Source organism: Cucurbita pepo, chromosome LG05 (assembly GCF_002806865.2).
Source record: "Cucurbita pepo subsp. pepo cultivar mu-cu-16 chromosome LG05, ASM280686v2, whole genome shotgun sequence".
NCBI classification, from domain to species: domain Eukaryota; kingdom Viridiplantae; phylum Streptophyta; class Magnoliopsida; order Cucurbitales; family Cucurbitaceae; genus Cucurbita; species Cucurbita pepo.
Window position 1 is genome coordinate 1,260,229 of NC_036642.1, and position 27,493 is coordinate 1,287,721.

Below are 27,493 nucleotides of genomic sequence, written 5' to 3' on the forward strand. Positions count from 1 at the left end.
AAACATCAAATTTTTCAAAAGAAAAAAAAAATGTGGGTCTTTTTTAATAATAATATATAAAAAAAAATCCCTGAAAAAGTGGTGTAGAGAAAATTGAAACAGATATGGGCAGTCTTACCCCATCCATTTGAAATTAGGGCAACCTGAAATTGACTAATCATGAATTAATGTTTAAATTTTAAACAATGGAGCCTAAAAGAGAGGTTGAAAATTGACATTTAAGAGACAGACTAAAAAGTATTGATGAATGGGAAACCTCCTTCATTTCAAAATATTTTATAGGTTTTCAGACGAACAATTCAAAGATAAGAAGAGTTTATGGGTTAAGGTCTGACGTTGAATATAACTCGTTCAATCAAAATGTCTCGTGTTATAAAGTCTATTTTCTAAGGGGTGACTTGGTGGCAAGGCTTTAGAATATTTGAAGACATCATCCAAGGTCTTTCAAGCTTAACTAGAAAACTCTGAATCTTTTTTTTAGAGGTAAAACCAAGTTTTCATTGAGAAAAAAACAAGAGGAACACAAAAAACCACCCACCAAAAACAGCCAAATTGACCTAAAAGGGACTCCAATAAACAAAATAATACCTCTACAGGGTAATGATCACAAAAGACTTTACACACCTAAACCCAAAGTGTGGTGCTCCATCTCTTCAATGAGATCCCGAAGACGCTGGTTCTTGAGAGGGGAACGAAGCATTCTTTATAAAGATGTGGAACCTCTCCCTAGCATACGCGTTTTAAAACTTTAAGGAAAGCCCGGAAGGAAAAGCTAAAAGAAAACAATATCTACTAGCAGTGAGCTTGGACTGTGACCCTCTTCATGGGGGCGGGGGCAGCTGACCTTAAAGTTATCCTGGCCTTCAAGTTAGATAGACATAGCTTCACTAAGAACTGGTGGGAGTGAGCTCAGAGGACTATGTCAGAAGTAAGGCCCCTACCCAATTAATAATAAGCATCTCTGATGAACACTACTAAAAAACTTGGAAGGTCTTGATAGAATCAATTATATCTCTGTAAATAAATAAGACTATGCAGTGAAGTGTATATATTATGACATTGGTGGCACCAAAATCCAAATTCCAGAATTGCAGGATAACAGACTTTATTAATCTAATCAAATCAAATCATCACTATCTTCTCCGAAAATCACCTTGACTCAGTTTTTTGAAGGGTCTTGATTTTGTTGATTTTTATCAGTTTGAAGGGTACTACCAACCTTATCTGCCTCAGTTTTTTCTAACAAAGCCTGTTGCTGCATCACTTTAACCATGTTCTTCATTGTTCTCTCTTCTCCTTCAAGTTGCACTCTCATTAATGCTTCTACTTCTTTGTCGATTGGTTTGAAGTACTCTTCAATGGCAGACTCCTGCATATATTTTCACTTTTCTTAACCTCAAAGAAGAAATGGGTATACTATATAAAACAAGAACTTGTTAACTGATAAATGATGATAGCCAATATCGACACGACTACCGATGGTGAAACATGAAGGCAGATGTTCACAGATTATGAATATGGTAAGCTCTTTAATGATTCTGATCTCATAAGAAGAGTACTTTTTTATGAGGTCGAAAATCGGAGAAGAAACATCTTTAATATCGATTCCACCGTAAAGAAAAATGAATATTTTAGGAAAACCGACGAAATAAAACTTACGGTTTCCTCTAACTTTTTATTTAGAGTCTGCATCTCCTCGACCATGCGACGAACTTCTCCTAAGATAGCCTGTTCTGGTATCTGTCTTATTGCAGCTTTTCTTTCCTCTGCCTAGCAAGGGATGAAACGCCAGTTTAACATATTAATTTTGTTGGTGAATGAATTGAATATTTTTTAACATCCAACATCATAAATGCTCAATATTTAACTTTTTTTTGGTACAATGCAAGGCGTGAGCTAAGATAAAGCAATGCTGAAAACGTATATCAAAAGAAAAATGCCAAAGAAGATGCAAGTTTTTTGTACAAAAAAGAAAAAGGTCTACTTAATACTCAAACAAATGCCCAAAAATATAGTCCCTTACACATGAAAACTTCAATATCCACATTAGGTAACTAAGTTTTGATAAATACAACAGCCGAAGCCAACTGCTAGTAGATATTGTCCTCTTTCGGCTTTCCTTTCTGGGCTTCCCCTCAAAGTTTTTAAACGCGTCTATTAGGAAGAGGTTTCCACACCCTTATAAGGAATGCTTCGTTCTCCTCTCCAATGAATGTGGGATCTCACAATCCACCCTCCTTGGGGGCCCAGCGTCCCCATTGACACACCGCCTTGTGTCTGGCTCTGATACCATTTGTAACAGTCCAAGCCCGCTGCTAGCAGATATTATCCTCTTTGGGCTTCCCCTCAAGGTTTTAAAACGCATCTATTAGGGAGAGGTTTCCACACCCTTATAAGAAATATTTTGTTCTACTCTCCAACCAATGTAGAATCTCACAAAAATAAAGGTTTGAAAAACTCAGCAGCCGTCTTCAAATAGTTAACAAAATCACAGAAGTCAGATAATTTATTTTGGACAACAGAGCTTCTCTGTTGCTCTGTGAAGATCCCAAGAAACCCATGTCAAGCTATCTCATTTTTTTCTATTCAAACCATACAAGTTAAGCTGTCCCAACCATAAGTAATCCATCTGGTCCTCTAAGGAAAAGAGGAAAAGAGGAAAAAAGATAGCCTCTTGAAACTAAATTCTCCAAATTTTAGAAACAAAAAAAAGTGGGATGAAGAAAAGGAAAGACCAACCAAGTGCAAAACCATCCCTTCCAAATGTAGGCTGATTCAATTTATAAATGGCCTATGGCAGCAAGGCTTTTTCAGCTTTACTGACTTAGCGGAATAATCAGCTAACACAACTCTTAGTCAAAAACTAATACTCATGACTTCATCGGGACAAGTTAGCCCGATGACCAAGAACGTAACCTTGAGAATAACATTGATCAAACCAAAGGTATTATATACTTAACCAAAAGTTCAGAAGTTCGAATCCCCACTCTACGCTCGCCCTAAACTCAGTTTTCACATCTGAAAAACAGCTGCCCCAATTTAACTCCTCTATGCTTCCCAATCATTCAAATAGAAAGTTCTTCAAAATGGTCAAAGTTCTCATGTTCCAAGCACAAAATGGCTGAGAAATTTACACTTTCCCTCATTGCATCCGAATTTAAGCGTACATAATAACCAGTTCCATCCTTTCAAAGCGAAAACTACCATGATATAACAGTAAACCATGACATAAAAACCAAGAACCCTAATAGAAATTGCCTAATCATAACAAAACCAAAACCAAAACCAAAACCAAAAGATCCAACCCCGAGTACCTTCTTGAGACGCTTTTCGAGCTCCAACCTAAACGATCGAATCCGCCGCTCTTCATAGCCGGAGAGGACTTTAACGTAGAAGAGGGCTCTTCGTCCAAACTCTAAAACCCTGTCCATCCAAATCCCTCCAACTATTCAACACACAGATTTCCCTGCGAAGTCAAACAGAGCCGAATCTGTAAATATGACAGCCCATTTAGAAATTGAATTTCTTAATTACAAAAGATGGGGTTGAAGCATACCAGATGAAGCCATCGATCTATTTGGAACAAACGCAGTGATGCCGAGACGCTGTGTTTCTTTCCCTTGCGGGGGCGGGTTTGCTTCGAGCTTATACTTTATATATGGTCGAAGATGATTTCGCTATGCATCTTTACACCATCGTTAATTTTCAATTTTCAAGGAAACAACATTTTTTAATTTATACAGAAAATTATACAAATTTTATAATTAATCAAAAATTATAACAACAAAAAAATATTTAAATTTTAATTAATAATAATTTTATACTTATGTAATATTTAGTTTTGCAACTACAATCAATTTTATAACTTATAAATAGATTATTGAACAATTTTGAACAATTGTTTAAATTAAAATTTAATTTCTAAATATGCCGTAAAAAAATAATATAGATTCACTTCTATTCAAAATTTTGTTTTTAGGTGACCCATTTTCTCGAAAAAAAAATACTCAAATTTTGTTATTAATTTAATTTAGACAACACCATCGCATTAGCATGTTAGACAAAAAAAAAAAAAGTAATAATATTTGGCTATTAAGCTATTTACAATAAGAAAAGTTTTTCTTTTTCAATATTATATTGTTATGCAATATTAAATTGCAAAATGTATTTTAAATATTTTGGACGGAAATTTAATTTCAATCTCGCAAGGCGATGTAGGAGAGAAAATGATATGAATTAATTAGATGACTCACGCCACAAGAAAACCTTTCTAACCTTTGTTGTGTTCATAGGGAAATTACAAGATAAAACTAAATGTCTGTATCTGATCTCTGCTCAACCCCAAACAAGCTAGCACAGTCCTTTCTAACTACGTACTAATAACGAAAATCTCAAGAAAAACTCATGCTACGATTTACAAGATTTACAAGGATACCTTGTGGAGGTCTCTCGGGTGTCCACGGTAGATCCAATCAATCGGCTGTTAACTGACTGATCGTGAGTTCAAATCCTACTGGGAGAGTGAGTTCAAATCCTACTTGGAGAGAACTTTGGGTTGCCCTCGTTGCGGGACTTAACCCAACACCAAAGCTAGTTCTTTCGGGTGCAAACGTTCATTTAGTCCCTCCTCTTTTTCTTCTTCTTCTCGTTCTTCATTGTAGAGTTCTTTAGCTGCAAAAGAATGAAGTCCATTGAATTGGGTGAGTGGAATAACCAACAAAAACATCGTTAACTAATGGTTGATTTGACTATTTGTTCTTGTTCTGTTTTGGAAGTTTGCCAAAGAACTCAAATGTTTCTTCAACCAAAATGAAGAACAACTCACCATTATAACGAGAATTCGAACAAAAGCACCAATGAAATCAGTAAGGAGAGTCAGTGCGTGCTTCACGTAATCCATATCACCAAGATGCGCCCTCTCAATTATTTTCTGAGTGTCAACCACCATGTAGCCCACAAACAGCAGAAGTCCAAAATACAACTACAAATGAGACGAACAACACAAAATTGAGGTCAGGCCTGCTGCAAGGCAAGGGGATCAATGTCTACTTTCCTGTTCATGAATAGCTTGAAACAGTAATATATACACCTCAAACTTGAAAATGGCAGTGGAACCACCGAATATAGAGGAAGCAAAACGCAGCCAGAGTAACATGGATATTCCAGAAGAAAGCAGGCCACCCAGATAAAGGAATTCTCTGCGCCTTGCTAACATGGCTGCTGCTGAAAAACAACCAAAGGCCACTGCCGTTCCCACAAATGCACTGACCAGAACACTAGGAACAACACACAGAGTTTATGAAATCAATAAAATGGTGTAATTTCAAATGATCAGCCATTCCCAAAGCCTAACAATACAAAAACAATTCAATTCAAGTCAATTGCAGAGGCCAAATCACAAAAGTACAGTCGCTTGATTCAAGGGCAGAGTAAAAGAATCATGACGATAAAAACTGTATGCTGCCGATAACTTACCTCGGATCAATCTCAATAGCCACACTGATCAAAGGACCAATTGAAGCTCCTTGAAGAAGAGCAGCCGCCATTAACATAGAAACCCTCTTTGTCTGATGATAAAATCACAAGACATGAACCAAAGATACAATACTGAGAACACAAAATAAGTAAAGAAATCTACCTCTTCATATGGAGGAGTGACCATTAGCCATGCGATGCTTCCGATACCAGCAAGTGTTGTGAGAACACCGCCAATGTTCCAAAGCATATGAAGATAAGCTCCAGCCGCAGATGCAACTAAAGCACAACCTAGAGTAAGGTAAACCTGCAGATTCGCAATACTTCATAAGGTTAATTATAATCACATCCATATGAAGGAAGAATTAGTTACTAAATTTCTAATTCATTAGATCTTCTTTCTCTAAACTCATCTGCTCAATAACAACAACGTTCGTTTGGTAAATTCAAATTCAAAATCACTTCCCACTGCTTCTAGATAACATGATGAAATCACTATAAAAAGAAAATAATAGAGAATCCGACCTGCTGGAGATGAGATTGAACGGCCGGCGAAATCTGGCGGGAATTCTTGTGAGAATCATAGCTCCAACGGTTTCTGGATCCTGCTTGAGAATCGAAGATAGATGAGAACACATCCATTTTGATTGCTTCGAACTAACGATGACGACGAACCGAAATCTGAAAGAAAAACGAAATTCTGAGAAGAGATATCTATTAATGAAGGTACGTTTCTAGATCATTCGAACTCGCCGTTCTGCCGCTCGTTCAAACTATTTTCCAGAAATGGGATTTCTTTTGGTATTTTATTTGTATTTTTTAAATAATTTTTTAATGTTGGATATTAATTTTAGGAAGAAAAACTCACTAAATTCATTGAATTTTAGGGAGAAATATGAGCAATCTATAGTGATTGAATTGTGTTTATTAGGTTGAAAATTATCGAACATTAAAGTGGGTAGCTGAATAGATTGTCAACATCGTAAAAATATGATACACGGTTTATTTCAATATTCTTATGTCACTCTGGTTTTACTCTCATATATCATTAAGATTAGTATGTCGTGACAGACTTATTCACATATAAACGTACTACACGTCTATTGCTGATAGATTAACATGTGCTTTTACTTGCACCACAAGAAAGGCGTTTAAAATACCTTTACATCAACAACTCGAAGAACTCGAACTCAAAATCTTGCAGTTTGGACGTTGAAATGCATCAAGAACCATCAAAATTTCAAACAAAGGCTAGTTAATTTGTTTGAACAAACTCGGCTATCTCATGAACTCAAAATAGCCTCCAAGTTCCTATGTTGCTGAGTTTTGTGGATCAGTAGAGCATCTATTTCTCAGATGTCATTTGTTCGTATTCAAGTATGATATGAACTCGTTACCTCAGATTCTTTCAACCCGTTCGTGTTCGGGTGCTCTCGAAAATGCAGTGAGTAGAGAAGACGACTATGAAGAATCAAATGAATGCTGCTTTGGCTCAGTTGTGTCGAAGAAATCGTTTCGAATGATTGAATGATTAGCTTCTCCTTCTCCTTTCCTTTCTTCGGCATTCCAAACAGTCTGAACATGGAGAACATTTTCTACCTGTGTTACTTGCTTGGAGCCTGCTGGGTGGTATTTTCAGGTCTTCCACTAGTATTTGGTGAAGCTTGTTATTCTCCTCCTTAAGCTCTTGAATAAGTTTCTGATGCATCATTACCTGCATAAAAAGACAAGTCCAAGTAAAATTTACAAACAAAACATGGTAGATTAACGAGGAGTTCCTCGTTGTAACAGCCCAAGCCCACCACTAGTAGATTTTGTCTGTTTTCGTCCGTTACGTATCACCGTCAGCCTCACGGTTTTAAAATACGTCTGTTAGGGAGAGGTTTCTACACTTTTATAAGGTATGCTTCGTTCCCCTCTCCAACCGATGTGAAATCTCACAATCTACCCTCTTTGGGGCCAGCGTCCTCGCTAGCACACTGCCTGATGACTGACTCTGATATCATTTGTAAAAGTCTAAGCCTATTGTTAGTAGATCTTGTCCGCTTTGGCCTGTTACGCATCACCGTCAACCTCACGGTTTTAAAACGTGCCTGTTAGGGATAGATTTCCACACCCTTATAAGGAATGTTTTGTTCCCATTTCTAACCGATGTAGGATCTCACAATCCACCTCCCATGGGGGCCAGCGTCCTCACTGGCACACCGCTCGATAGCTGAGTCTGATACCATTTATAAAAGCTCAAGTCCACCGCTAATAGATATTATCCGCTTTAGCCTATTACGTATCGTCGTTGGCCTCACGGTTTTAAAACGCGTCTACTAGAGAGAGGTTTTCACTCTCTTATAAGGAATGCTTTGTTACCCTCTCTAACCAATGTGGGATCTCACAATCCACCTCCCATGGGGGCCAGCGTCCTCACTAGCACACCGCTCGATGGCTGGCTCTGATACCATTTATAAAAGCTCAAGCCCACCGCTAGTAGATATTATCCGCTTTAGCCCATTACGTATCGTGTCAGCCTCACGGTTTTAAAACGCGTCTGCTAGAGAGAGGTTTCCACACTCTCGTTAGAAATGCTTTGTTCCTCTCTCCAACCAATGTGGGATCGCACAGTTGCTATTCGTAAACTCTCCATCCTAAAGATGAGAATGAAGTGAACGAAGTGGGAGGGAAAGCATATTCTTGAAAGCTAGCAAAGATTCATTAATCTAAACATTTCATTTCTTAAGCAATAACATTTAAATAGGAACTAGTTGGTCACTTGTGCTAGGAATAAACAAATTCAGAAGCTTAGTCAATACAGCCTAGTTCTTTCCATGATGCATCTCTAACAACGAAGTCAGCTCACATTTACTGGCCATTATAAAAGCTTACCATTTGAAAGAGACGGTTTTCGAGCCGTAGGCGTCCAACCTATAATGCAAGAAACATCAATCACGACTCCATAACAAGATCAATTCAGTGCAAGAAGTGTATTTAATGAGCAAACCACATCAAACATTCATTGTTTTTACAGGAGTTCGTCTTGTCTAGAACCGAAAACCGAGCATGTATTATCATACCTCATCCTGCAGTTCAGTATCCCCTCCTTTAAAAACAGGATTCTGCAAGAAACTGTCGATGACCTTTTCGGTTCGAGTTTCAAACGATCTGCTGCTCGATAGGTTTTGTGGGGCAGTTTCTGGCATTTCTTTTGCAAACTCTCTAATGCTTGCAACAGGATGCTTGTTAGCCGAAGCATTTGTTATGCTCATGGCAGATTGCAGTGATACCGGTACAGCGCTTTGACTAATTGCAAGATTAGGATTATTACCTAATTTTGTCACCATCTTCTCCATTGCTTGCTATCAGATTTGGGTTTCAAGCTTCAAATACGTGTATATAAGAAGTTGTAATGGGTAATATATCATGGATAAGAGGTCTGTGGCACCTACCATAACAGAAGATTGAACTTGTTGTAGAAATGAAGGCTTGATAGCTAGGCCTAACATTCAAGAAACTACGTGTCGGTTAAACAGACCAATACATGAACAAAAACTCGTAGACGACATAAATGGTATTCAGAAGATATTTTTGGACATACCGATGCCGAAACCATGGCCAAAACCAACTCCACACCCAATGCCACCTTGGATGTTCTCAGCTCCTAATTTCCTGAGCTAACATGTGATATTTGAGAGAATTTCAATGGTCCAACATCTCATATAGCAAATAAAGAACACAAAATGCATAATGTTTAAAGGTTAGGACTCACAGAGTTATTTAAATGCCTGGTTACACCAGAAAGTGCGTCGGTTGCACCTCTCGTGGCACTCATTACTTCATTCATGACAGGTATTGCACCTGAAAATATATGAATATCGGTTTCATACGTTCATATAGAAGCAAGACAGCCAGCAGACATGACCATGAACCAAGGAGCAAACATATATCAGCAATTTGCAAAAAGCCTAAACCCAACAACAAAAACGCCTAAATCTGATCAAAGGCCAAAGCACAAACACTAAAATGCCTAAACTTAACCAAAACAGTGGCAATTGAGTTAGAATTTAACAACAGGCAGTCGCTTATGTCTCTCCTAGAAGTTGGTTAGCTACCTCTCATTTTGTTCTAGGATTCTTCCTATTCGTAGGTCATTTATGGCATGCAGGAAGGGCTCGTGCAGCTGCCGCAGGATTTGAAAAAGGAATTGATCGTGATTTTGAACCTGTTCTTTTCATGACTCCTCTTAACTGAGACAGGCGATCTAATGCTTGAAGTCAAAATCAATTTGATTCCACCATATATATCAGGTTGGACGGATCGGGTTATATTTTAAAAGTCTTCCTTTTTCCTTTCTTCATTTCTATCTACTCTTTTTTTCTATTTTGGCTCGGCTATCCCACCTAGCCGAGCCATTCCCTTTTATGATACTGAGCCGGGCAAAACCAATAAAATAAAGAAACAAATCTATTCGCCGAGCAAAAGGAGAGAGAGGGATTCGAACCCTCGATAGTTCTTTGTTTCGAACTATACCGGTTTTCAAGACCGGAGCTATCAACCACTCGGCCATCTCTCCGAAAGATAATTTCTATTTGATTTATATTCCATCCCATCGAATAGAACATTGCCATATAAGTTGATACCATTATAGTCTATACTATAGAAAAATATCAGGCGTGAATCTATAAGTCTATTTATATGTATCTAGATATATATGATCCAGTATCCCCCTTTTTGTGAATTAAAAAAAGACTACCCTGAATCCCATACATGCTAAAGTATTAAAAAAGAAGTAATATAGAATTGAGACATTTATCGTAAAATCTCTACCTGGTACATTTTATCAAAATTTTGGCTGACTGGTTAAGGGATCAAATAGTATATTTTTTTAATAATATGGAGGATTAGAAGCATGATTATTGCTTTTCAATTGGCTCTTTTCGCATTAATTATTACTTCAATAATCTTACTGGTTAGTGTGCCCGTTGCATTTGCTTCTCCTGGGGGTTGGTCGGCGAACAAAAATGTTGTATTTTCCGGTACATCGATATGGATTGGATTAGTTTTTCTGGTGGGTATCCTTAATTCTCTTATCTCTTGAACCTCTTCGTTCTTGATACAAAAATGAAACGACCCTCCCCTAATTCTTTCGAATTTTGAGACACATTAAATTAAAATGCAAAATTCAAATAAAGAAAAAAAATTAGAGGGAGGGTTCTCTTGCTTGTATTGTCAAAATGGAATATATCTCACATAATTCACATAAAAATAATATATCTTAAAGTATATAAGAATATATAGATATTGATAATCGAGAAAATATCTATATCTATATATATATATTAGATATATATTAGATAAAATTATAGAAAATATTTCTATATAATATTATATTATAATATATAATTATTAATAATATATAGAAACAAAATATATAATTATCTTAATTTAGTTATAAAGATTAATTCCAAATATTATAAATATAANCTATGTTAGCCAGACCCAGCTAACTTGTGATAACTCAATTGATTAAGACATATACATTCGATCGAAACATCATCAAAGGTTTGTCCTTCACCCCACGACAAGTAAATGAAATTGCAATCAGTTTGAATGCAGATTCCATGGTTTGATAGCATATTGAATCACTGTTAAGTTTGAACGGGTAGATTATCTTATATTTGGCCTATAAACTATGAGACTGGGTTTGGTTTGAACTCATCTCACACACTCCAAGTTTTTTGGAGAGGAAAATGTAGAAAAGGAAAAAGGATGTTATCTTAGATATGTGAGACCTCTGTCAAAAGTTTTTGAACTTCCACTGAAATTGTTTATATACCAGCATTGCAGGATGGTAGTTAAGTCAGAGGAAGGAAAGCAGCTACGCTCCTTCACGTTTAAGGACGAAGACGAAAGGTGCCTTGTTTTTCTATCTTTTATGCTTATGGAACTGAATCAAAAGTGTGAAATTCCACCTCGGATGGAGAGGGGAACGAAACATTTCCTATAAGGGTGTGGAAACCTCTCCTTAGTAGACACATTTTAAAACCGTGAGGCTGACGGCAATACGTAACGGGCCAAAGCAGACAATATCTGCTAGTAGTGGTCTTGAGATGTTACAAAAAGTGAGTTGTACATTAACATTTTCCCTACTAAGAAAGGGTTTCGTTGTTTTTTCCTCGCTTTNCTACAAAAAGTGAGTTGTACGTTAACATTTTTCCCTACTAAGAAAGGGTTTCGTTGTTTTTTCCTCGCTTTCGCCTTTGACTGTGAAGGGATTGAGACAAGTTTAATCGTTGCAAACCGTGTTTCAACAGCCAAGAAGTACGGGCCGTGGAAAGGAGAACACTGCTGGAAACTCTGGCCTCTCAGCTTCCTGCAGGAACAATTCAGTTTTCCTCTAAGCTTGAAGGCATTCAAAGAACTGATCAAGATGAAGTCAAGTTGGAACTTGTAGATGGCTCACAGTTAATGGCAAAGGTTATTCAATCTTCAAACTTCAAGAGAATCAACTTAATTTCGTTTTAGCAGTATAGTATCCTAGTGTTTGATTCTTTGGTGAATTGGATGTTGTTTTCTGCTTGATATCACTGTCAAACAGATTGTCATTGGTTGTGATGGCATTCGATCTCCCATAGCTCGGTGGATGGGATTTTCCGAGCCGAATTACGTAGGGCATTGCGCGTTTCGTGGGCTTGCATATTATCCCAATGGACAGCCACATGAGCCAAAAGTGAACTATATCTATGGAAAGGGGTTGCGAGCTGGTTATGTTCCAGTTTCAGCTACAAAAGTTTACTGGTTTGTCTGCTACAACAGCTCATCTCCAGGTTTGCATTTCTCACTCCCATTCCTCGAACTCGATTCATAGCACTTATATCTGTTAAAAGTTACCATATTTTCGGTATCCGATCGATAGGGTCGACATATTAAACTCAGATCAAAATTGGTGGTGTCTCACATTGCAGGACCAAAAATCACAGATCCAGCTGTTCTAAAGCAGCAAGCGAAAGAACTGGTAAAAAACTGGCCATCTGAGCTACTAAACATCATGGACACAACCCCGGAGGACACGTTAATCCGAACACCCCTCGTAGACCGATGGCTTTGGCCTGCAGTCAGCCCGCCCGCTTCATCGGGGAGAGTGGTCCTGGTTGGAGATGCCTGGCATCCGATGACTCCAAATCTAGGACAAGGAGCATGCTGTGCATTAGAAGATGCAGTGGTTCTAGCAAGAAAGCTGGCCACTGCACTCAAGTCGGATGCACCTTCTGTTGAAGAAGCTCTGAGGTCGTATGGAACCGAAAGATGGCCTCGAGTGTTCCCGCTCACCGTTCGAGCCAATGTGGTTGGATCGGCTCTGCAGTGGGACAACCCAGTTGTTTGTTCTGTGAGAAACAATGTTGTCATTCCCAAACTGGTTAGGCTTGGACCTCTGCTAGAGCATACCAATTTTGAATGTAATGCTTTGTGAGTACATAATTTTATAGGCATTAATTGATTACTATTAAATTTTAAGGATGTAATTTTTTTTATTTTTAAATTGAAATATTAATATTAATTTTATCTCGGGTAAATTACAGGTTTATATTGAAAAATTATTAGTCCTTAAAAAAAATTAAAATAATTCTCAAATTAAAAAATCGTCAAGTATGTCTTCGAATTTTGAAAATATTTCTAAATATGTTTTAAAATTTAAATACCAATAAACACAAAATAAAAATGAATGGAATTTTCCACTAAACTACAAAGCGACGTCGTTTCGGATAGAAAGTTTTTTCTTTTCACCTAGGCATGTTATTATTCTCCCAAACAATAGAAAGAAACAAACGAAAATAACTAACACAACAATAATAATATTTTTGTATAAATACACGTGGCAAATTCGCTGTGTTGCCACGTCATCAAACGTATTGGCCACCTGGGTTCACTTAGTTCACGACATTTTCGGGTATTTATAAAGCACGCGCCCGGCGCCCCCCCTCCCCTTCTCCCTTCATTTCTTCGATTTCTCCTTTCTCTCGTTCGTTTTCTCTCTCTCTCTCTCTCCCCTTTTCTCCGGCGACTGATCTTCCTCCGGTCAAGTTTTCGCCGGCAGGTCCTCTCATCAAATCGATCTCTTCAGATATAATTATAGCCGGTATCTGATTAGCCATGAATCCAGAATAGTAAGCTCTATTTTCTTTGTGTTCTTTTTTACCCTTGCGTTTCTCTGAGTTGAATTTATCATTTGGAAGCCTTTGTTTTTGTGTTGTTTTTGCTGAATTAGGTTAGATCTGGTTGATGAGGAAGATGGAACTTTTTAAAGAAACGTTTTGTGTTTTGTAGCTTAATTAATTGAGGTTTTTTAGATGGCGTTGCTCTTTGTTGTGATTTGGTTGAAATCGGGGTGATCGATTGGAGATCTCAATTTATTTACCGTTGTGAAAAAAAAAAGGACCCTGTTAATTTCGTGTTGCTTCTCGAAATGATTGGAGGTGTTTGAATGTGAATTTGGTTGTCGATATTGATGTTCAGCATGTAATATCAGCTTGAATTTCTGAAGGGCTACGTAACTCGTTGGGTTCTTATTTTATTTCGAGTATTTCTAAAATCTAATTGTTTGGTTTCTTCATAATCCTTGAGGAGTGTTATATATGCATTATTTTACGTAATCGACTTTTGATGTTTAGTATTAACTATTTAACAGTTGGGAATACTGTGAAAATTTTTACTCCTTCGTTCTTGCATCTGCAGTGACTATTTGTTTAAGCTTCTGCTTATCGGAGACTCGGGAGTTGGAAAATCATGTCTTCTACTGAGGTTTGCTGTAAGTTTTCAGGATTGATTCTCTCCCGATAATCTTCTTTCTTCCTCACTCTTTTTTCCTTTTGTTTTCTGTCGAGAATAGAAGATGCATCTCTAATTAATAGTATAAATTGTTTTGCCATACCAAATGAGCTAAGAACAGTTACTGTGACTAAAGTGCGTACTCATGCTCTTCAAACTGTCTGTTCTTTGTTGAATACCATCCAAAGTTTATCTTTGACTCAGATAAGGAGTCTCTTCCCAACAGTTAACACCTCATCGTTTTTAATGTTTTTTGCCCCTCCCTTTCTTATATATACAACAGAATTTGATTCCTTTCCTTTTAAGTTGGCCATAAATATGTTCATGCAGAATGATGTTTATTTAAGTCACTCTTAAAATACGATAAATAAGCTGTTCACAGTGATTAGTTATTGTTATATTTTATAGAAATTTCTCATTATGTGTAATAGAGATTCACATAAATTTTGCATTGGTTGAGAATTTTGAGTCCCTGTCAATTGACGTTTATTGAGGTTGTTATAAAGCACGCAGTTGTGGATATATCCACTTGTTCCTCATTTAATTCCTTCTTTCTTTGAAACAGGATGATTCGTATCTGGATAGCTACATTAGCACAATTGGAGTTGACTTTGTAAGCTTCCACCACTATTTGGTTTTCTTTACAGATGACTATTACATGAATATTTACAGTTCTAACGCTTCGATTAAATTTTTACTTGTAGAAAATCCGTACTGTGGAACAGGATGGAAAGACCATTAAACTTCAAATTGTAAGATTGAATCTTATAATTGTCCTTGCTTTAATCTAAGCTTTAGGATTGTTACTTGTCTAACCTTTTTTTTTTCCTTTTTCTCTTACTTTCTTTCTTCCTTTCTATTCTAGAACATGCTGTTTTTTTCTGTAGGAATGGATAAAATTTAACAGCTGACCTTCTCTTTCTCTATTTTAGAAGGGGAAAATGGGAGGGTTGTTCAATTTTATTGCAAGTGCACAAGTCATTCATATTTTCTTAATATTGCTTGTTGAAGAAGTTTTCAGTGGTTATTTTTGGCCTTTTCTCTGTTAATTGGTAATTTTGATTGTCGATTGTAGTGGGACACTGCCGGTCAAGAACGTTTTAGAACAATTACTAGCAGTTACTACCGTGGAGCTCATGGCATTATTGTAATTCCTACACTCTCTTCGTTGTTCACTTCTATTTCCTGATTTTGTCCATCTCCCTAAAGTAAAGCCTGCTTGAATGCAATGCTCTGCTATGTAGGTCGTGTATGATGTTACAGATCAGGATAGCTTCAATAATGTTAAGCAATGGTTGAATGAAATAGATCGATATGCAAGCGAAAATGTGAACAAGCTTCTGGTTGGTAATAAATGTGACCTCACTGCAAATAAGGTCGTCTCTTATGAGACAGCTAAGGTAGTAAATCAAGTTGGGTTTCTTTTGATAAATTATAATTTGGATGTTGAATATGAATGAGAAGATTAAAATTTGATAGTGATTCATAACCTTAACTTTTCTAAGGCTTTTGCGGATGAAATTGGGATTCCATTCATGGAGACAAGCGCTAAAAGCGCCACCAATGTGGAAGAGGCTTTTATGGCCATGGCTGCTGAAATAAAGAACAGGTATAAATACTAGGAACTTTTCTGATTACATAAACCTATTTTTATGGTAAAGGCTGCTCTAAACATCTGAATCTCTTATCATACCAAATCGCAGATGAGACAGNGAACTTTTCTGATTACATAAACCTATTTTTATGGTAAAGGCTGCTCCAAACATCTGAATCTCTTATCATACCAAATCGCAGATGAGACAGCCCACAAGCTTACTCTTTTTTCTATTATTATTATTATTATTATTATTATTATATTCATGAGTCTCAGTTACACAACTCANTTTTTTTTATTATTATTATTATATTCATGAGTCTCAGTTACACAACTCAAAATTATTAAATCTTGTTAGATAACCACCATGGTCAATGATCACTAGGCTATCATAGGCTGATAAGTTCCGAGTGTATGATCCGTAGTTGGGAGGAAACCAAGTTCGGACCTTGAGCCTAACCTACCTTCTAGTGCTATGGTCTTTCACTAGATATCACGGAGAGGTAGATAGGAAGTGGTGAACCGCCTCTTCCAACTTCTACCTCCATTCTATAATCTATACCCCTCCACCATCAGCAGCTCTATACCCTGACTTGACCTTGAGGTGGCTAGATTCCTTGTCTTTGCTGCCCTTTTTACATGATTTGAAAGTCTTGGGGTTCATTTGGTATAGGATGGCGACACAGCCAATGAACAATGCAAGGCCACCAACCGTGAATATTCGAGGACAACCTGTGAATCAGAAAGGTGGTTGCTGCTCTTCTTGAAGATGCGTGGTCCTTATTGAATGGTGACTGATGGTGATGTTTATGTGTATGGACGGTGACGTGTAAAACTAGTCGTCTCTCTCTCTCTCTCACTCTATGCTTTTGGTATGAAAAGATTTGTCGGTCAAGATTTGCCTTTTCTTTTCTTCTCTCGCCTTTTGTCGTCAGCACGTTAACACTTCCATTCTTTCAAATATATTTGTTTCTGGATCAACATTATTCAGCTGTAAAATTTAGATATCAATGAACAGTAGTGTTTGCTTCATTTCCTTCGCTATTATTATTCATTCATTCATAATCATATATATCTCATTGACATGAAATTTCTTTTTTTAGTCTTGTTGCAAGGTATTCCTGTTTTGTAGTTTGAGAGANATCATATATATCTCATTGACATGAAATTTCTTTTTTTAGTCTTGTTGCAAGGTATTCCTGTTTTGTAGTTTGAGAGAGTTCTTAGAAATGGTATATTGCAATTAGTTACAAGGCGATGAATGAAAAGATACGAAGTGATTTGAGCCTTTTTAGTTACAAGCACAGGCAAGTGAAATTTAGAGATCATTATTTTGAGTGTGTTTTTAGATAAAAGAATTGGTCATTTTGATTTCTGCATTTATCTATCGTTTTTAATATTCTAAATTTAGTTTTAGTATTTCCAATAAGCCTTCCCATAAGCCTTAAAATGTCAGTTTAATTTTTTTCTATAAAAAAACTGTAATAAGAATTTCATTCAATAGGGACTTTCAAACTTTGATCTAAACATAAATAAATGACAATTCTTCCTTTCATTTTCATTTCAAATCTTATCCATATTTTAGCTTTTGTCTCTTTTTTTTATGTATTTGGGACTCTCTTCAATCGTCACTTTAGTTAATGTCGTTTCGTTTAAAGAACAAAGGTGGTCAGGATAAGGGATACAAAATAATCATGCGGACTCCCGTCTCTCAATCTAGTTTGAAAAATCGATATAAAAAAAGAAAAAAAGAATTCCGTTGCCGGGACTTGAACCCGGGTCTTTCGGGTGAGAGCCGAATATCCTGACCAACTAGACTACAACGGATTTTTGTTCACAATTCATTGCCTTTTAATTTTATTGTCAATTTTAAACTTACAGAAATTAGTTGTTTGATTCCGTCTTGGGATGATTAGAACTCCAAAGAAAGGTCAAAGAAGGTAGGGAAGAAAAGACATACGATGAATTGAATAAAGATGGCCGGCAAGGTAAAGATAGAGCTTCACACGTAGTTTTGAATTCAGCGCAAGGCTAGCTCTCATTCATATAGTATATGCTTGAAAGCAATCTGTCTTTAGGGGACCTTGTGATTTACCTCGCGTCCTATCTACATACATACTTGTCTAGTTCCGAGTGGTATGACTAATAAAATCTAAATCATTCTAACATTTCGTAGTCACTCTTATTTATTCTGTCGGTTGACGAGAAAGGCCATTTTGCAACCTAACTTTATGCGCCTGATTTTCTCGAGAATCTTTGATTAATCAACGCATAAATCTAAAAGATTTTAAAATGAAAAATGGGTTTTGTTTCGGTATTCAAAGCGCAATCCATTTTTAGGATACATGGCAGGTTTTGGAGAGTTTTAGGCTACTTTGTTTGTAGGTTTTAAGGGCTGGCTCGACACTTAGAGAGCTCTTTTGAAACTTCAATCTCAAAAAGGAAAAGTGGGATTTATAATTCACATTGATGATTTGATTGAAATGTTTGATCGTGTACCGATACTTTTTTTTTTTTGAATGCTCAGTAAAATTCAAATACATATACATGCATGTAGTATAGTTACATAATGAATGGTCATCACATCATCAATCAGATACCTCTAATCTTCACTTCCTGAACGTTCTATGAATATAACCACATACCAAAACAGTAAAAGTTCATCACAAAACTTCAAAATTTTCAAAAGTTATGAGCACCTTCGGAATGTTCATGGTCTAATGATTTTGCAGACAGCATTCCTTTTCATTTAAAACAAAACAGCCATTTTGAAGGAACAAGAAAATAGAGAAAGAGAGGGCAAAAGAATGGCAAAATTTGAAAACTAAAATAATAATAATAATAATAATAAACATCCTTCAACAAAATCAAAATTGATGCATAACTTAGGACGACTGAGACATAACATCCAAGATATACACTACATAGAAGCAGAGCATTAGAGGGAGTTTCAGAATCCTGTTGGTCGTTGTAACTCAAAAATCCCGATCTGATATCTCAAGAAACTTAAAAATGTAGTGACAAAATAGATTTTAGAGTCGTAAATCCTCACTTAGCACTCAACGAAGGGAACTGCCCTGGATCTTCAATGGAGGGGGCTGCCACATTCATTCTGTTGCTACCGTTGCCACCGTTGCCGTTATTGAGCCCACCTCTTGAGCCTCGCCCACGGCCCCTACCACGTCCACCGGGGCTATAGTACCTCTCACCTTTAGCAGGCTTCAGGAACTCAGTTATGGTCACAGACTACAAACCAAAAACAATTACTTGAATTAGTTCAGGAAATATCAAGTGTATGAAGAACACGGATTCAAGATAAACTATGGTTGGCCCGAGTGGAAACACCATATACATGAACCACTAGGCACTTGAATACTAATGAACGAAAATTTAGAGTAGCTCAAAACTGCATAAGTAAATCCAGACCAACATTTGTAAGTTGCATACCAAAAACAAACCACAGACTACAAACCAAAAACAATTACTTGAATTAGTTCAGGAAATATCAAGTGTATGAAGAACACGGATTCAAGATAAACTGTGGTTGGCCCGAGTGGAAACACCATATACATGAACCACTAGGCACTTGAATACTAATGAACGAAAATTTAGAGTAGCTCAAAACTGCATAAGTAAATCCAGACCAACATTTGTAAGTTGCATACCAAAAACAAACCACAGACTACAAACCAAAAACAATTACTTGAATTAGTTCAGGAAATATCAAGTGTATGAAGAACACGGATTCAAGATAAACTGTGGTTGGCCCGAGTGGAAACACCATATACATGAACCACTAGGCACTTGAATACTAATGAACGAAAATTTAGAGTAGCTCAAAACTGCATAAGTAAATCTAGACCAACATTTGTAAGTTGCATACCAAATGAACATATGCAAGCAAATGCCAAGAAAATATCATTCGTAACCACAAAACCCATCAATAATTGAAGTATTGACAATGCAAAGAAAACAATTCAGTTTAATTTCTGACATGTAATTAATTAAGACCAGACAGTTATGAGTTGCCGGAAGAACAATACAATGCATACCTTCTTAGCTTTCTCCTCCTTGTCAGCATTATCTTTGCGTTTATCCTTATCAGCACCCTGACAATAAAAATGTGTACAGTTAACAACAAAAGCAAAGCTAAAGATGGAATCGCGAGAGTAAAATGGGAGAAGCCCTCACCAATTTAGCAAAGATTTCATCATTAGTTTTCTTGCTGGAAATCTGCTGCATGTTCTCCAACTCTTCATCAATTTCAGCCTTCCTCAACTCAGTCTTTGCCAACAGTTTCCTACTCTCTTCACGGAGCTTCTCATACTCTTTGAGAGTCATTTCCTGTAAAAAGATAGAAGAAACAGATTATATGGCCAATTGACATGGCATACTAACCAATATATCAATACTTCAAGTAAGATGTCCTACCTTGTCCTCAGGTTCCTTCTCTTCTGGTTCCTTCACAGCCTCCTCTTTGTTGCTGTCGTTGACATCGCCATCCTCTCCCAATTGTTGCTCTGATGCAATAATCTTCTCATTTTCAGCAACAGGCTCTTCCACATCCCTTGAAATTCACAAGTCAAGTAAAGACAAGTTCAGCATTATCAAATCAGATAATTTTTCAAAATTGGACAAGGGAAACTTACGGGGAAATTTCTTCACCAGGAGCTCCCCAGTTCCTACGGCCAGCCCCATCACGCTTGTACTCATTTCTAAATCAAAAGACTACCAGGGTAAGANCGGCCAGCCCCATCACGCTTGTACTCATTTCTAAATCAAAAGGCTACCAGGGTAAGATAAATACAAAAACAAATTTATAGGAAATTATTGAAACAGGAACTAGTATTTTGAGCAAAGAATTTACTAACCCACGTCCAGTTCCACTTCGGCGTTCATATAATCTTCGAGGTCGTTCCCCTTCCTCTGTTTCCCCATTGCTGAAGCCACCACGACGAGGACCACGAAAAGAGCCATAGGATGCACCATAACCACGCTTCTCAGCTTCCTTTTCACCATCCTCAGTTGGCTGGTATCGATCGGAGAACCCATTCCTGCCACCATTTTCATTATTGGCCGAGTCCCTGTTGAATCCTCCACCACCACCACGTCCTCGTCCATAGCCACGCCCACCTCCACGACCACGGCTATTTTCATTCTTTGCCTCCCTTACTGGTCATAAACAAAAATAGAGTCAAAATAATGTACAAAGTACATTTCATCAATGAATGTAGTAGCCATACTAAAAAAATAATACCCATGTCCCCTAATTCATAAGCTCTTTAACAGAAATAAAATCAACACTGTAACTTACAACAATACTAATTAAAAGTACTGTAATACTGACTTTCAATATGAATACCTCTTTCCATGTACCAGGTCCTGCTCAGGCAGTTATTTGGCATGGCATAAGGGAATTAAGTTAATTATACCAACGAAGGAAGCATAAAGAGTATACTATCTATGTAATATCAACAACAACGTAATTACCTATTTTATTAGATCGTACACCACATTCTAAAAGATTTGCTTAATCCTTGAGATAAATGGTTTTTAATATTCTAGTCCCTTCATTGAATGATTTAATTTAAGACGTTTAATTTACCTGTAGCATGTAAAAGCAAGCCAGAAATTTAAAGACGAATAGTTAGAACAATCAATATTTTTGAAATCAATCTAAATCAGATATGTCATATATTCATTAAAAAAATCATTAACCACAGACGAATAACAAAACTAGGCCATACCAGTCAATCGTATAGATCGAATGAACTATAATTTAGGAAAAACTCTCAGAAATTACTGAAAGCAATCCATAAAGATAAATAACAGTTGAAGTTACAGAATTGGACTTTGAGAGAAAAAAATCAGTGAGAGCAAAAGAGTCTGATGAATTGGACAACTGAAAGAAACCCTAACCACTGCGGCAGAAGGATGAGATGAGAATAAACCCAATCTTAAAAACCCTAGTGGAAATAATCCTCTGCGTCAATTCTATTTCATATGTATACGCTCCATATTTTCATTGCCAAATATTACTTTATAATATTAAAAAATATATATCTTTTACTTTATTCCTAATTTCTTAATTTCACCCTTCTTATAATTTATATATTGTTTCTATTTATGTGTTTTTTCTTTGAATATTGATGGAATTTTAATTTAATTTATATAATATTTTTCAATCAAGATCCAATTTAGAAAAAGATTAAGAAAATAGAAAGTAAATAATATAAAAGATTTTGTAATGATGTATTTTATTTGTTAATTGACGTATAATTTCATTCCTTTTTTATTTATTAAGATTAAAATAATAAAAATAGGCCCTTTATTGGGCCTATTGGGCCTTGATCTATTTACTTAGTTCTAATTTAGCCCATATATATAAATAATTTTAATTTTATTTCTTTAAATATTATTTTAGATTTTTTATTCCACATCTATTTAGTTATTTTTTACCTATTATCCGCTTTTCCATGTTATACAAATTATTTATTTATATATAATAATTTTGTTATGGACTAAAATATAATTATATATAATGTAAGAAATATACAATCATTCATTTCATTTTGTATGACCTCTCTCTATATTGCATTTAATTTTTATATAAATCTATTATAAAATAGGTAAGAATTAGGGTGACATATTAGAGGTTAGAGCGAGTCAAAATTGCATTGCATTAAATAAATTAAAACATGCAAAAATGGAATTCCCAAATATAAGTTAGACAAACCACACATTAAATGTTATATGGTTACAACTCAAATCAAATACACCATTTTCAAACCTAAACCTTAGCTACTACGTTTTCAAAATCTAACACATTAAATGATAACAAACTCTGTTTATTAACCTATTTAATTAAATCATTTTCTTTTATCTCTATGTATGTTATTGAAATTATATTTAGTCTCTTTCAATTCATTACATAAATTATAAAGCTAAGTAAGAATATTTAATACTAATTACCTGTTGTGACCCTTTCAAAATATTTTAAACTCTGAACTCCATTTAGAAGGAAGTGTGGTGACTATTTCAAAACATTTTAAACTCTGAACTCCATTAGAATGAGCTAATGCGACGTTAGTTTTGAGCATAAAGATTTTATATATCTATAGGATCATATGCAATCACAAAATCTTAATTATTTAGAGAATATAGTAGTATATTTATGAAACATGAAGATTCAAATCTTTAGTATATAGTACGAGTTATTGAATTTGATACGTTAATGTGACACTCGAGTAAAGAAATGGTACATGAATGAATCACGATCACATATATAAAAAAAAACAATCTTAAAAATAGGATGGATAAGAAACTCTTGAAAATTATTGTCATACCAAAAAATACAGTATTTTTCGGTTTGGTAGCTCAAATTTATGAACTTTGTGGTCAAGCGTGCTTGAGATGGTTTCCATTAAGTAGGTAACGTACCTTGTTGTATGAGAGTATTAGAACTATTAGTGACGATTTCGGATTCTGAATCCGTATCTTACTTTCCATACACGAAAAAATAAGTCGGTAAATTCAGAGTTGAAAAGAAGAGGCCTCTCCCACTCCCAGAGTGCCCCGTATTGTCTCAGCCCATAGCCGGTGCCGACATCGGCGGCGGCGGCGTCTCTGCTCCGTCGTGAAGACTTTCAAAAGCCTCTAACAACGTTTTTAATTATATTGGATGCCTGTTAGTATAATTAAAGTAATTTAATTTAAATATTTAAATTTGAAAATATGGACGTGTCGACATATAATTTCCATCTTTTAAATTTATTGAAAATTTGATTATCAATCAATTTAATTATTTATTTATTTTTATTATTGTTAAATTATCTATTAAATTCATCACACCAATCTATTATAATTTAAAGTTTAATTAAACAAGGCAAGTTAATTAAGTTTCAACAGAAAATATATTGGAAATATTTAGTTTTTTGTTTAATTAATATTTAATAAAAGTTATGACCCTCTTCTACAACATTAATCAAAGTACAATTTATTGATGTGATAAGACTCCCAACTATTACCAACTTTTTTATTTTTAAATAATAAAATTTAATTATTTTGATATGGTAGAAGCTAAGTTTTTTTTTTTTCGTTATAATAATTAAGGAACTGTCTAGTGGAGATTATTATGTGAACAAAAATTTAATTATTTTGATATGTTTGAATTTAAAATTAATAATATTAATTCTGTGATCTATCGTGTTAAGATTATAATAAGAAATAAGAGAAAAAATAAAAAGATGATTTTCCTACGAATAATAGGATTATAATAAGATTGAAGATAAAAATAAGTAATTTAAATTTATATAATATACAAAATCTATAATGCTAGAGAATTTGAAAATAGGGCGTGAATAGTACGTCTAATCAAGTTAGAGATAAACGAACACTATTCAATTACAATATATATATTTTTAATAATTTGAGAATTAAAATGGTCGGACCAATGGAATAACGCTCTATTGACAAATGACATGTTTTTCATTAATATATCTTGACACGATTTTTATAAACGTGAATCTTAAAGAAAGTGTAAGTATATTAGCGACCAATTCAAATATTGCGACCGTGTCTTTAATTCTATGGTCTTTTAAATATATATTTTTTCTAATTTTGAATAAAGATATCAGATAATTAAAATGAAGCTAATTTTAATACAATATTAATTTTGATTTAATTAACTAAGCGGACACTTCATTAATTAATGGACGGTGACACTACATACACACGAAAACTATACATTTATGAAATGTCAATATGTCTTATTCAAGTTTGGTAACGGATATGATGTATTTATAATTGTGGGCTAAATATATTTATTATTTTATAATGGGAAGTTTATAGTTTTATTATTATTATTATTTTAATTTGTATAATTTTTAGGGTTTTTTTTTTTTAGATTTATTTATATATTCAAGCAAAATATGGACACGTTCCTTCATCACTCCGATGGTCCTAAATACAAGTAGGGAGACACGTTCAACAATGTGCTGATAGTTCTAAATTCGAGCAAGAGGGCATGTCCAATAATATTTGATGGTCTTAAATACGAGTAGAGAGATACATCTAGTAATGTTCAATGGTCCTAAATATGAGTAGGGAGACACATCTAGCAATATATGATGGTCCTAACTACGAGTAGGGAGACACATCTAGCGCAACACTTGCAATTGCGCCATGTATAGCAAATTTAAAATTATATGACATGTATTGTGGTTTATGGATCTCATGTGACACGATCATGTTATTTACTCATATTTAAGAGTAAAAACTATTCCCATAGACCAATACGAATATGTCTAGCATGCTTTGTCCTTACCCACGTGCATCTTAGAAATTTTTTTAATATAATAGGATGATATTGACGGATGAGGATTGTTATTATGGTAATTATTATTATCACTACTTTGGTTCCAATGGATAGAACAATCCATGTCTATTATTAATTTAACTTTTTTAAATTACATAAAAATATAATATATTGTTCTAATTTTTGTTTATTTTAAATTTGAATACACATGTAATAATAATAATAATAACTTGTGTTATAACCCGCTTAGTCTGATCATAAAATTGTCAGATAAAGGCGAGAAAAAAAGATTTTGTGTCGACCGTTACAAAAAAAGGGATCAAATTTACAAAAAAGTCCTCCAAATGATGAAATTTGGATGAAATCAGGAGGGACTAGGCAAGATTGCATTAATCGCGCCAAACTCCGTTTTGCATTTGGCCTGAACGGACATTTGGACGACAAGAATCCGTCCACTAAATGCAAATACGCCTCCAAATCATGGCAGCAAGCCACGTCAGCGTTGGGTTTAAGGTACGGCGACATTTTTGTATCCACTCGCAGCTCTGTTCCGACATGTGAATACGTCACCGGTGGAACTTGCGTTATCACGTCTTGTGAGTTTACAATTCGCAATACTTTCACGTTTCTTGATTCAATTCGATTTGCAAAGCTTTTGTTTCCCACGCGCGGTCCGCCGAATGAAAACACCGCCACCGGAGGAATTTCCGGCGAACAAACACTGATCTCATCTGCCATTAGTACAGCCAATGCTGCACCCAAACTGTGTCCGGTTACGGTGATACTTAATGTTTCTCCTCTGTAGAGCTCTGTTAATCGTTTAATTTCCTCCACCACTGATTCCGATAAGCTTTTGACATGGGCTCCGGCGGTTTTGTATAGGCTGAGAAATCCGCACTCGACTTTTGAATCTTCGTCGGTGGTGGTGTTGTTGTCGGCGGGGATTTTGATTTGATAAGCTCTGAAATTTTCGGCCCATTCAAGACATGTCGCGGTGCCACGGAGGGCGATGACGATATCGCGCCGCCCCATACGGGCAATTTCACGGCGGTCGTCGCAAACGGCGACGTATCCAACCCAACTGGACCGTTGGGTCATCCAGCTGATATCCGGAGCTACCTCATCCACCCAACCGGGTAGACCAACTGATGCCGTGGCATAGAGACTTTTTGTAACTTTATAAGACCTATCTAAAAGCGCCACGTGGTGAGGGAGTGGGGCCTCGTTGGGTGACGTGGCGGGGTTTGAATAAAAAGACTGATATGCAGCTTGTACGAACTCGCCGTACCGGACGACTTCACGGCGTAGATTTTCATCAAGCGGGTCGAGTAAACCGGACCAATTATTGCAGCCGTGGTACTCGCGCCACCGCTGACCGAGCGAGCTTTTTGGTGAATACTCGACCGTTTTCGAGAGTAACTGGTGCAGCCGGTTGAGGTTTTTCGGCGACATATCCTCGGCCGCCTTTCTCCCCGGCCAGATTCTGGCTAGGTTCAAGTCTTGTAAAAGCCCCTTTCCTTTAATGGGTATGGATCCTTTGTTGGGGTCCTTGTGAACCGGTTCCGGCTCCAACATAGTAGGCGGATCGGTTTTCTTCAGCAACTTATCCAAGTTTGCCAGATGCCGGCGAGTGACATCAAACGGCGCCGCCGTCTTACGGGAATTAGAAATCTTGGCCGCCGACGGGTTCAACGGCGAGATTTGGTACTTGAAACTGGACTGGCAGAGCTGAAAGCCGGAGAGATTTTGGGGCGGAATTGTGGAGGTGATTAATTGCATAGTTGAGAACCAGGGATGAAGATTTTGAATACAAATTAAATTGAATGGAAATTGAGGAGGAGATTAATATATAGTTCGGGGCTGGGGAAATGCCATTGATTTAGAGGGAAATTACAAGATATGCCATTAACGAAAATAAATAATAATAATTGTTAGAAAAAAATAAGGTGTGTTTCATTCAGATACTAAAGAGGGCGAAAGGGATTCCTTAAAGTCTGCAATTGATGAAGCGTGTTTTTGTTTAAACCCGTATTTTCGTGTGTTTACTCGGACTACTCTTTTATTATTATTTTTTTTTTTCTTTTTTTACTTTCTTTAAATTACAAATTTGTTATAAAAAAATAATTAATTTTTTTTAACAAAGAGTGTTAAAATATTCTATAAATAGTCAATTTTAATATTTTTTTAAGACCTTTTTTAATCCAAATACTTATTTATCATGCCATAAAAACTATTTTTTTAAGTCTACATTATTTGATGCTTTCATTTATTTAATTTTGTAAACGTTTAATTTC

The 27,493-nt window shown here is 35.9% G+C and overlaps 7 protein-coding genes and 1 non-coding gene across 11 annotated transcripts; 2 read left to right on the forward strand and 6 right to left on the reverse strand.

Moving 5' to 3' along the window:
- Nucleotides 1–993: 993 nt before the first annotated feature.
- LOC111794666 lies at nucleotides 994–3,695 on the reverse strand. 2 transcript variants are annotated; one of them, XM_023676766.1, is made up of 4 exons: nucleotides 3,557–3,695; nucleotides 3,315–3,466; nucleotides 1,660–1,770; nucleotides 994–1,369 (listed from the first exon to the last, which is right to left on the reverse strand). In XM_023676766.1, exons 2-4 carry the CDS (start codon nucleotides 3,429–3,431, stop codon nucleotides 1,160–1,162), a joined length of 438 nt encoding a protein of 145 aa, XP_023532534.1. In that variant the 5' UTR covers nucleotides 3,432–3,466; nucleotides 3,557–3,695; the 3' UTR covers nucleotides 994–1,159. The 2 variants fall into 2 exon arrangements, with proteins under 2 accessions (XP_023532534.1, XP_023532535.1); XM_023676767.1 differs by having other exon boundaries at nucleotides 3,315–3,490; nucleotides 3,557–3,667.
- Nucleotides 3,696–4,258: 563 nt separating this feature from the next.
- LOC111795173 (bax inhibitor 1-like) lies at nucleotides 4,259–6,718 on the reverse strand. Of its 3 annotated transcripts, none has more exons than XM_023677451.1 (7): nucleotides 6,636–6,718; nucleotides 6,001–6,156; nucleotides 5,639–5,782; nucleotides 5,476–5,567; nucleotides 5,090–5,276; nucleotides 4,826–4,981; nucleotides 4,618–4,671 (listed from the first exon to the last, which is right to left on the reverse strand). In XM_023677451.1, exons 2-7 carry the CDS (start codon nucleotides 6,115–6,117, stop codon nucleotides 4,618–4,620), a joined length of 750 nt encoding a protein of 249 aa, XP_023533219.1. In that variant the 5' UTR covers nucleotides 6,118–6,156; nucleotides 6,636–6,718. The 3 variants fall into 3 exon arrangements, with proteins under 3 accessions (XP_023533218.1, XP_023533219.1, XP_023533220.1); XM_023677452.1 differs by lacking the exon at nucleotides 6,636–6,718 and adding an exon at nucleotides 6,344–6,358; XM_023677450.1 differs by lacking the exon at nucleotides 6,636–6,718 and having other exon boundaries at nucleotides 4,259–4,671; nucleotides 6,001–6,117.
- On the reverse strand, nucleotides 6,456–10,030 carry LOC111794974. Its single transcript, XM_023677193.1, has 7 exons — nucleotides 9,994–10,030; nucleotides 9,233–9,321; nucleotides 9,062–9,137; nucleotides 8,913–8,962; nucleotides 8,541–8,822; nucleotides 8,353–8,391; nucleotides 6,456–7,189 (listed from the first exon to the last, which is right to left on the reverse strand). Exons 1-7 carry the CDS (start codon nucleotides 10,028–10,030, stop codon nucleotides 7,007–7,009), a joined length of 756 nt encoding a protein of 251 aa, XP_023532961.1. The 3' UTR covers nucleotides 6,456–7,006.
- Nucleotides 10,031–11,012: 982 nt separating this feature from the next.
- On the forward strand, nucleotides 11,013–12,994 carry LOC111795172 (monooxygenase 2-like). Its single transcript, XM_023677449.1, has 4 exons — nucleotides 11,013–11,376; nucleotides 11,778–11,940; nucleotides 12,062–12,290; nucleotides 12,429–12,994. Exons 1-4 carry the CDS (start codon nucleotides 11,312–11,314, stop codon nucleotides 12,932–12,934), a joined length of 963 nt encoding a protein of 320 aa, XP_023533217.1. The 5' UTR covers nucleotides 11,013–11,311; the 3' UTR covers nucleotides 12,935–12,994.
- Nucleotides 12,995–13,443: 449 nt separating this feature from the next.
- On the forward strand, nucleotides 13,444–16,915 carry LOC111795174 (ras-related protein RABD2c). The gene is made up of 8 exons (XM_023677453.1): nucleotides 13,444–13,628; nucleotides 14,197–14,269; nucleotides 14,855–14,902; nucleotides 14,994–15,041; nucleotides 15,365–15,436; nucleotides 15,534–15,689; nucleotides 15,795–15,898; nucleotides 16,557–16,915. The coding sequence occupies exons 1-8, from the start codon at nucleotides 13,615–13,617 to the stop codon at nucleotides 16,648–16,650; spliced, it is 609 nt and encodes a 202-aa protein (XP_023533221.1). The 5' UTR covers nucleotides 13,444–13,614; the 3' UTR covers nucleotides 16,651–16,915.
- Nucleotides 16,916–17,637: 722 nt separating this feature from the next.
- Nucleotides 17,638–17,710, reverse strand: TRNAE-CUC. The gene has a single exon. It is a non-coding gene; the product is annotated as a tRNA-Glu (tRNA).
- A 995-nt stretch (nucleotides 17,711–18,705) lies between these two features.
- Nucleotides 18,706–21,144, reverse strand: LOC111794975 (RGG repeats nuclear RNA binding protein A-like). The gene is made up of 7 exons (XM_023677194.1): nucleotides 21,141–21,144; nucleotides 20,755–21,055; nucleotides 20,533–20,598; nucleotides 20,315–20,450; nucleotides 20,075–20,227; nucleotides 19,936–19,992; nucleotides 18,706–19,129 (listed from the first exon to the last, which is right to left on the reverse strand). Exons 1-7 carry the CDS (start codon nucleotides 21,142–21,144, stop codon nucleotides 18,932–18,934), a joined length of 915 nt encoding a protein of 304 aa, XP_023532962.1. The 3' UTR covers nucleotides 18,706–18,931.
- Nucleotides 21,145–25,445: 4,301 nt separating this feature from the next.
- Nucleotides 25,446–26,978, reverse strand: LOC111794976 (phospholipase A1-Ibeta2, chloroplastic-like). The gene is made up of 2 exons (XM_023677196.1): nucleotides 25,529–26,978; nucleotides 25,446–25,450 (listed from the first exon to the last, which is right to left on the reverse strand). The coding sequence occupies exons 1-2, from the start codon at nucleotides 26,976–26,978 to the stop codon at nucleotides 25,446–25,448; spliced, it is 1,455 nt and encodes a 484-aa protein (XP_023532964.1).
- Between the last annotated feature and the right edge of the window lie 515 nt (nucleotides 26,979–27,493).

Excerpts from the sequence above, each read along its gene's own strand:
- LOC111794666 (XM_023676766.1), bottom strand. The coding sequence starts at position 3,431 with ATGGACAGGGTTTTAGAGTTTGGACGAAGAGCCCTCTTCTACGTTAAA. Across the intron at positions 1,771-3,314 it reads TCGAAAAGCGTCTCAAGAAG|GCAGAGGAAAGAAAAGCTGC; the intron begins GTACTCGGGGTT and ends ATCCCTTGCTAG. Across the intron at positions 1,370-1,659 it reads ATAAAAAGTTAGAGGAAACC|GAGTCTGCCATTGAAGAGTA; the intron begins GTAAGTTTTATT and ends AAATATATGCAG.
- LOC111795173 (XM_023677450.1), bottom strand. The coding sequence starts at position 6,117 with ATGGATGTGTTCTCATCTATCTTCGATTCTCAAGCAGGATCCAGAAAC. Across the intron at positions 5,568-5,638 it reads TCACTCCTCCATATGAAGAG|ACAAAGAGGGTTTCTATGTT; the intron begins GTAGATTTCTTT and ends TTTTATCATCAG. Across the intron at positions 5,277-5,475 it reads GCTATTGAGATTGATCCGAG|TGTTCTGGTCAGTGCATTTG; the intron begins GTAAGTTATCGG and ends TGTTGTTCCTAG.
- LOC111794974 (XM_023677193.1), bottom strand. The coding sequence starts at position 10,030 with ATGGCCGAGTGGTTGATAGCTCCGGTCTTGAAAACCG. Across the intron at positions 8,963-9,061 it reads TGGCCATGGTTTCGGCATCG|GCCTAGCTATCAAGCCTTCA; the intron begins GTATGTCCAAAA and ends CTTGAATGTTAG. Across the intron at positions 8,392-8,540 it reads ATACTGAACTGCAGGATGAG|GTTGGACGCCTACGGCTCGA; the intron begins GTATGATAATAC and ends CTTGCATTATAG.
- LOC111795172 (XM_023677449.1), top strand. The coding sequence starts at position 11,312 with ATGGTAGTTAAGTCAGAGGAAGGAAAGCAGCTACGCTCCTTCACGTTT. Across the intron at positions 11,377-11,777 it reads TTTAAGGACGAAGACGAAAG|CCAAGAAGTACGGGCCGTGG; the intron begins GTGCCTTGTTTT and ends GTGTTTCAACAG. Across the intron at positions 11,941-12,061 it reads GCTCACAGTTAATGGCAAAG|ATTGTCATTGGTTGTGATGG; the intron begins GTTATTCAATCT and ends ACTGTCAAACAG.
- LOC111795174 (XM_023677453.1), top strand. Across the intron at positions 14,270-14,854 it reads GTCTTCTACTGAGGTTTGCT|GATGATTCGTATCTGGATAG; the intron begins GTAAGTTTTCAG and ends TCTTTGAAACAG. Across the intron at positions 15,042-15,364 it reads AGACCATTAAACTTCAAATT|TGGGACACTGCCGGTCAAGA; the intron begins GTAAGATTGAAT and ends TGTCGATTGTAG.
- LOC111794975 (XM_023677194.1), bottom strand. Across the intron at positions 20,599-20,754 it reads CGAAGTGGAACTGGACGTGG|AAATGAGTACAAGCGTGATG; the intron begins GTTAGTAAATTC and ends CTTTTGATTTAG. Across the intron at positions 20,451-20,532 it reads CCTGGTGAAGAAATTTCCCC|GGATGTGGAAGAGCCTGTTG; the intron begins GTAAGTTTCCCT and ends GTGAATTTCAAG.
- LOC111794976 (XM_023677196.1), bottom strand. The coding sequence starts at position 26,978 with ATGCAATTAATCACCTCCACAATTCCGCCCCAAAATCTCTCCGGCTTT.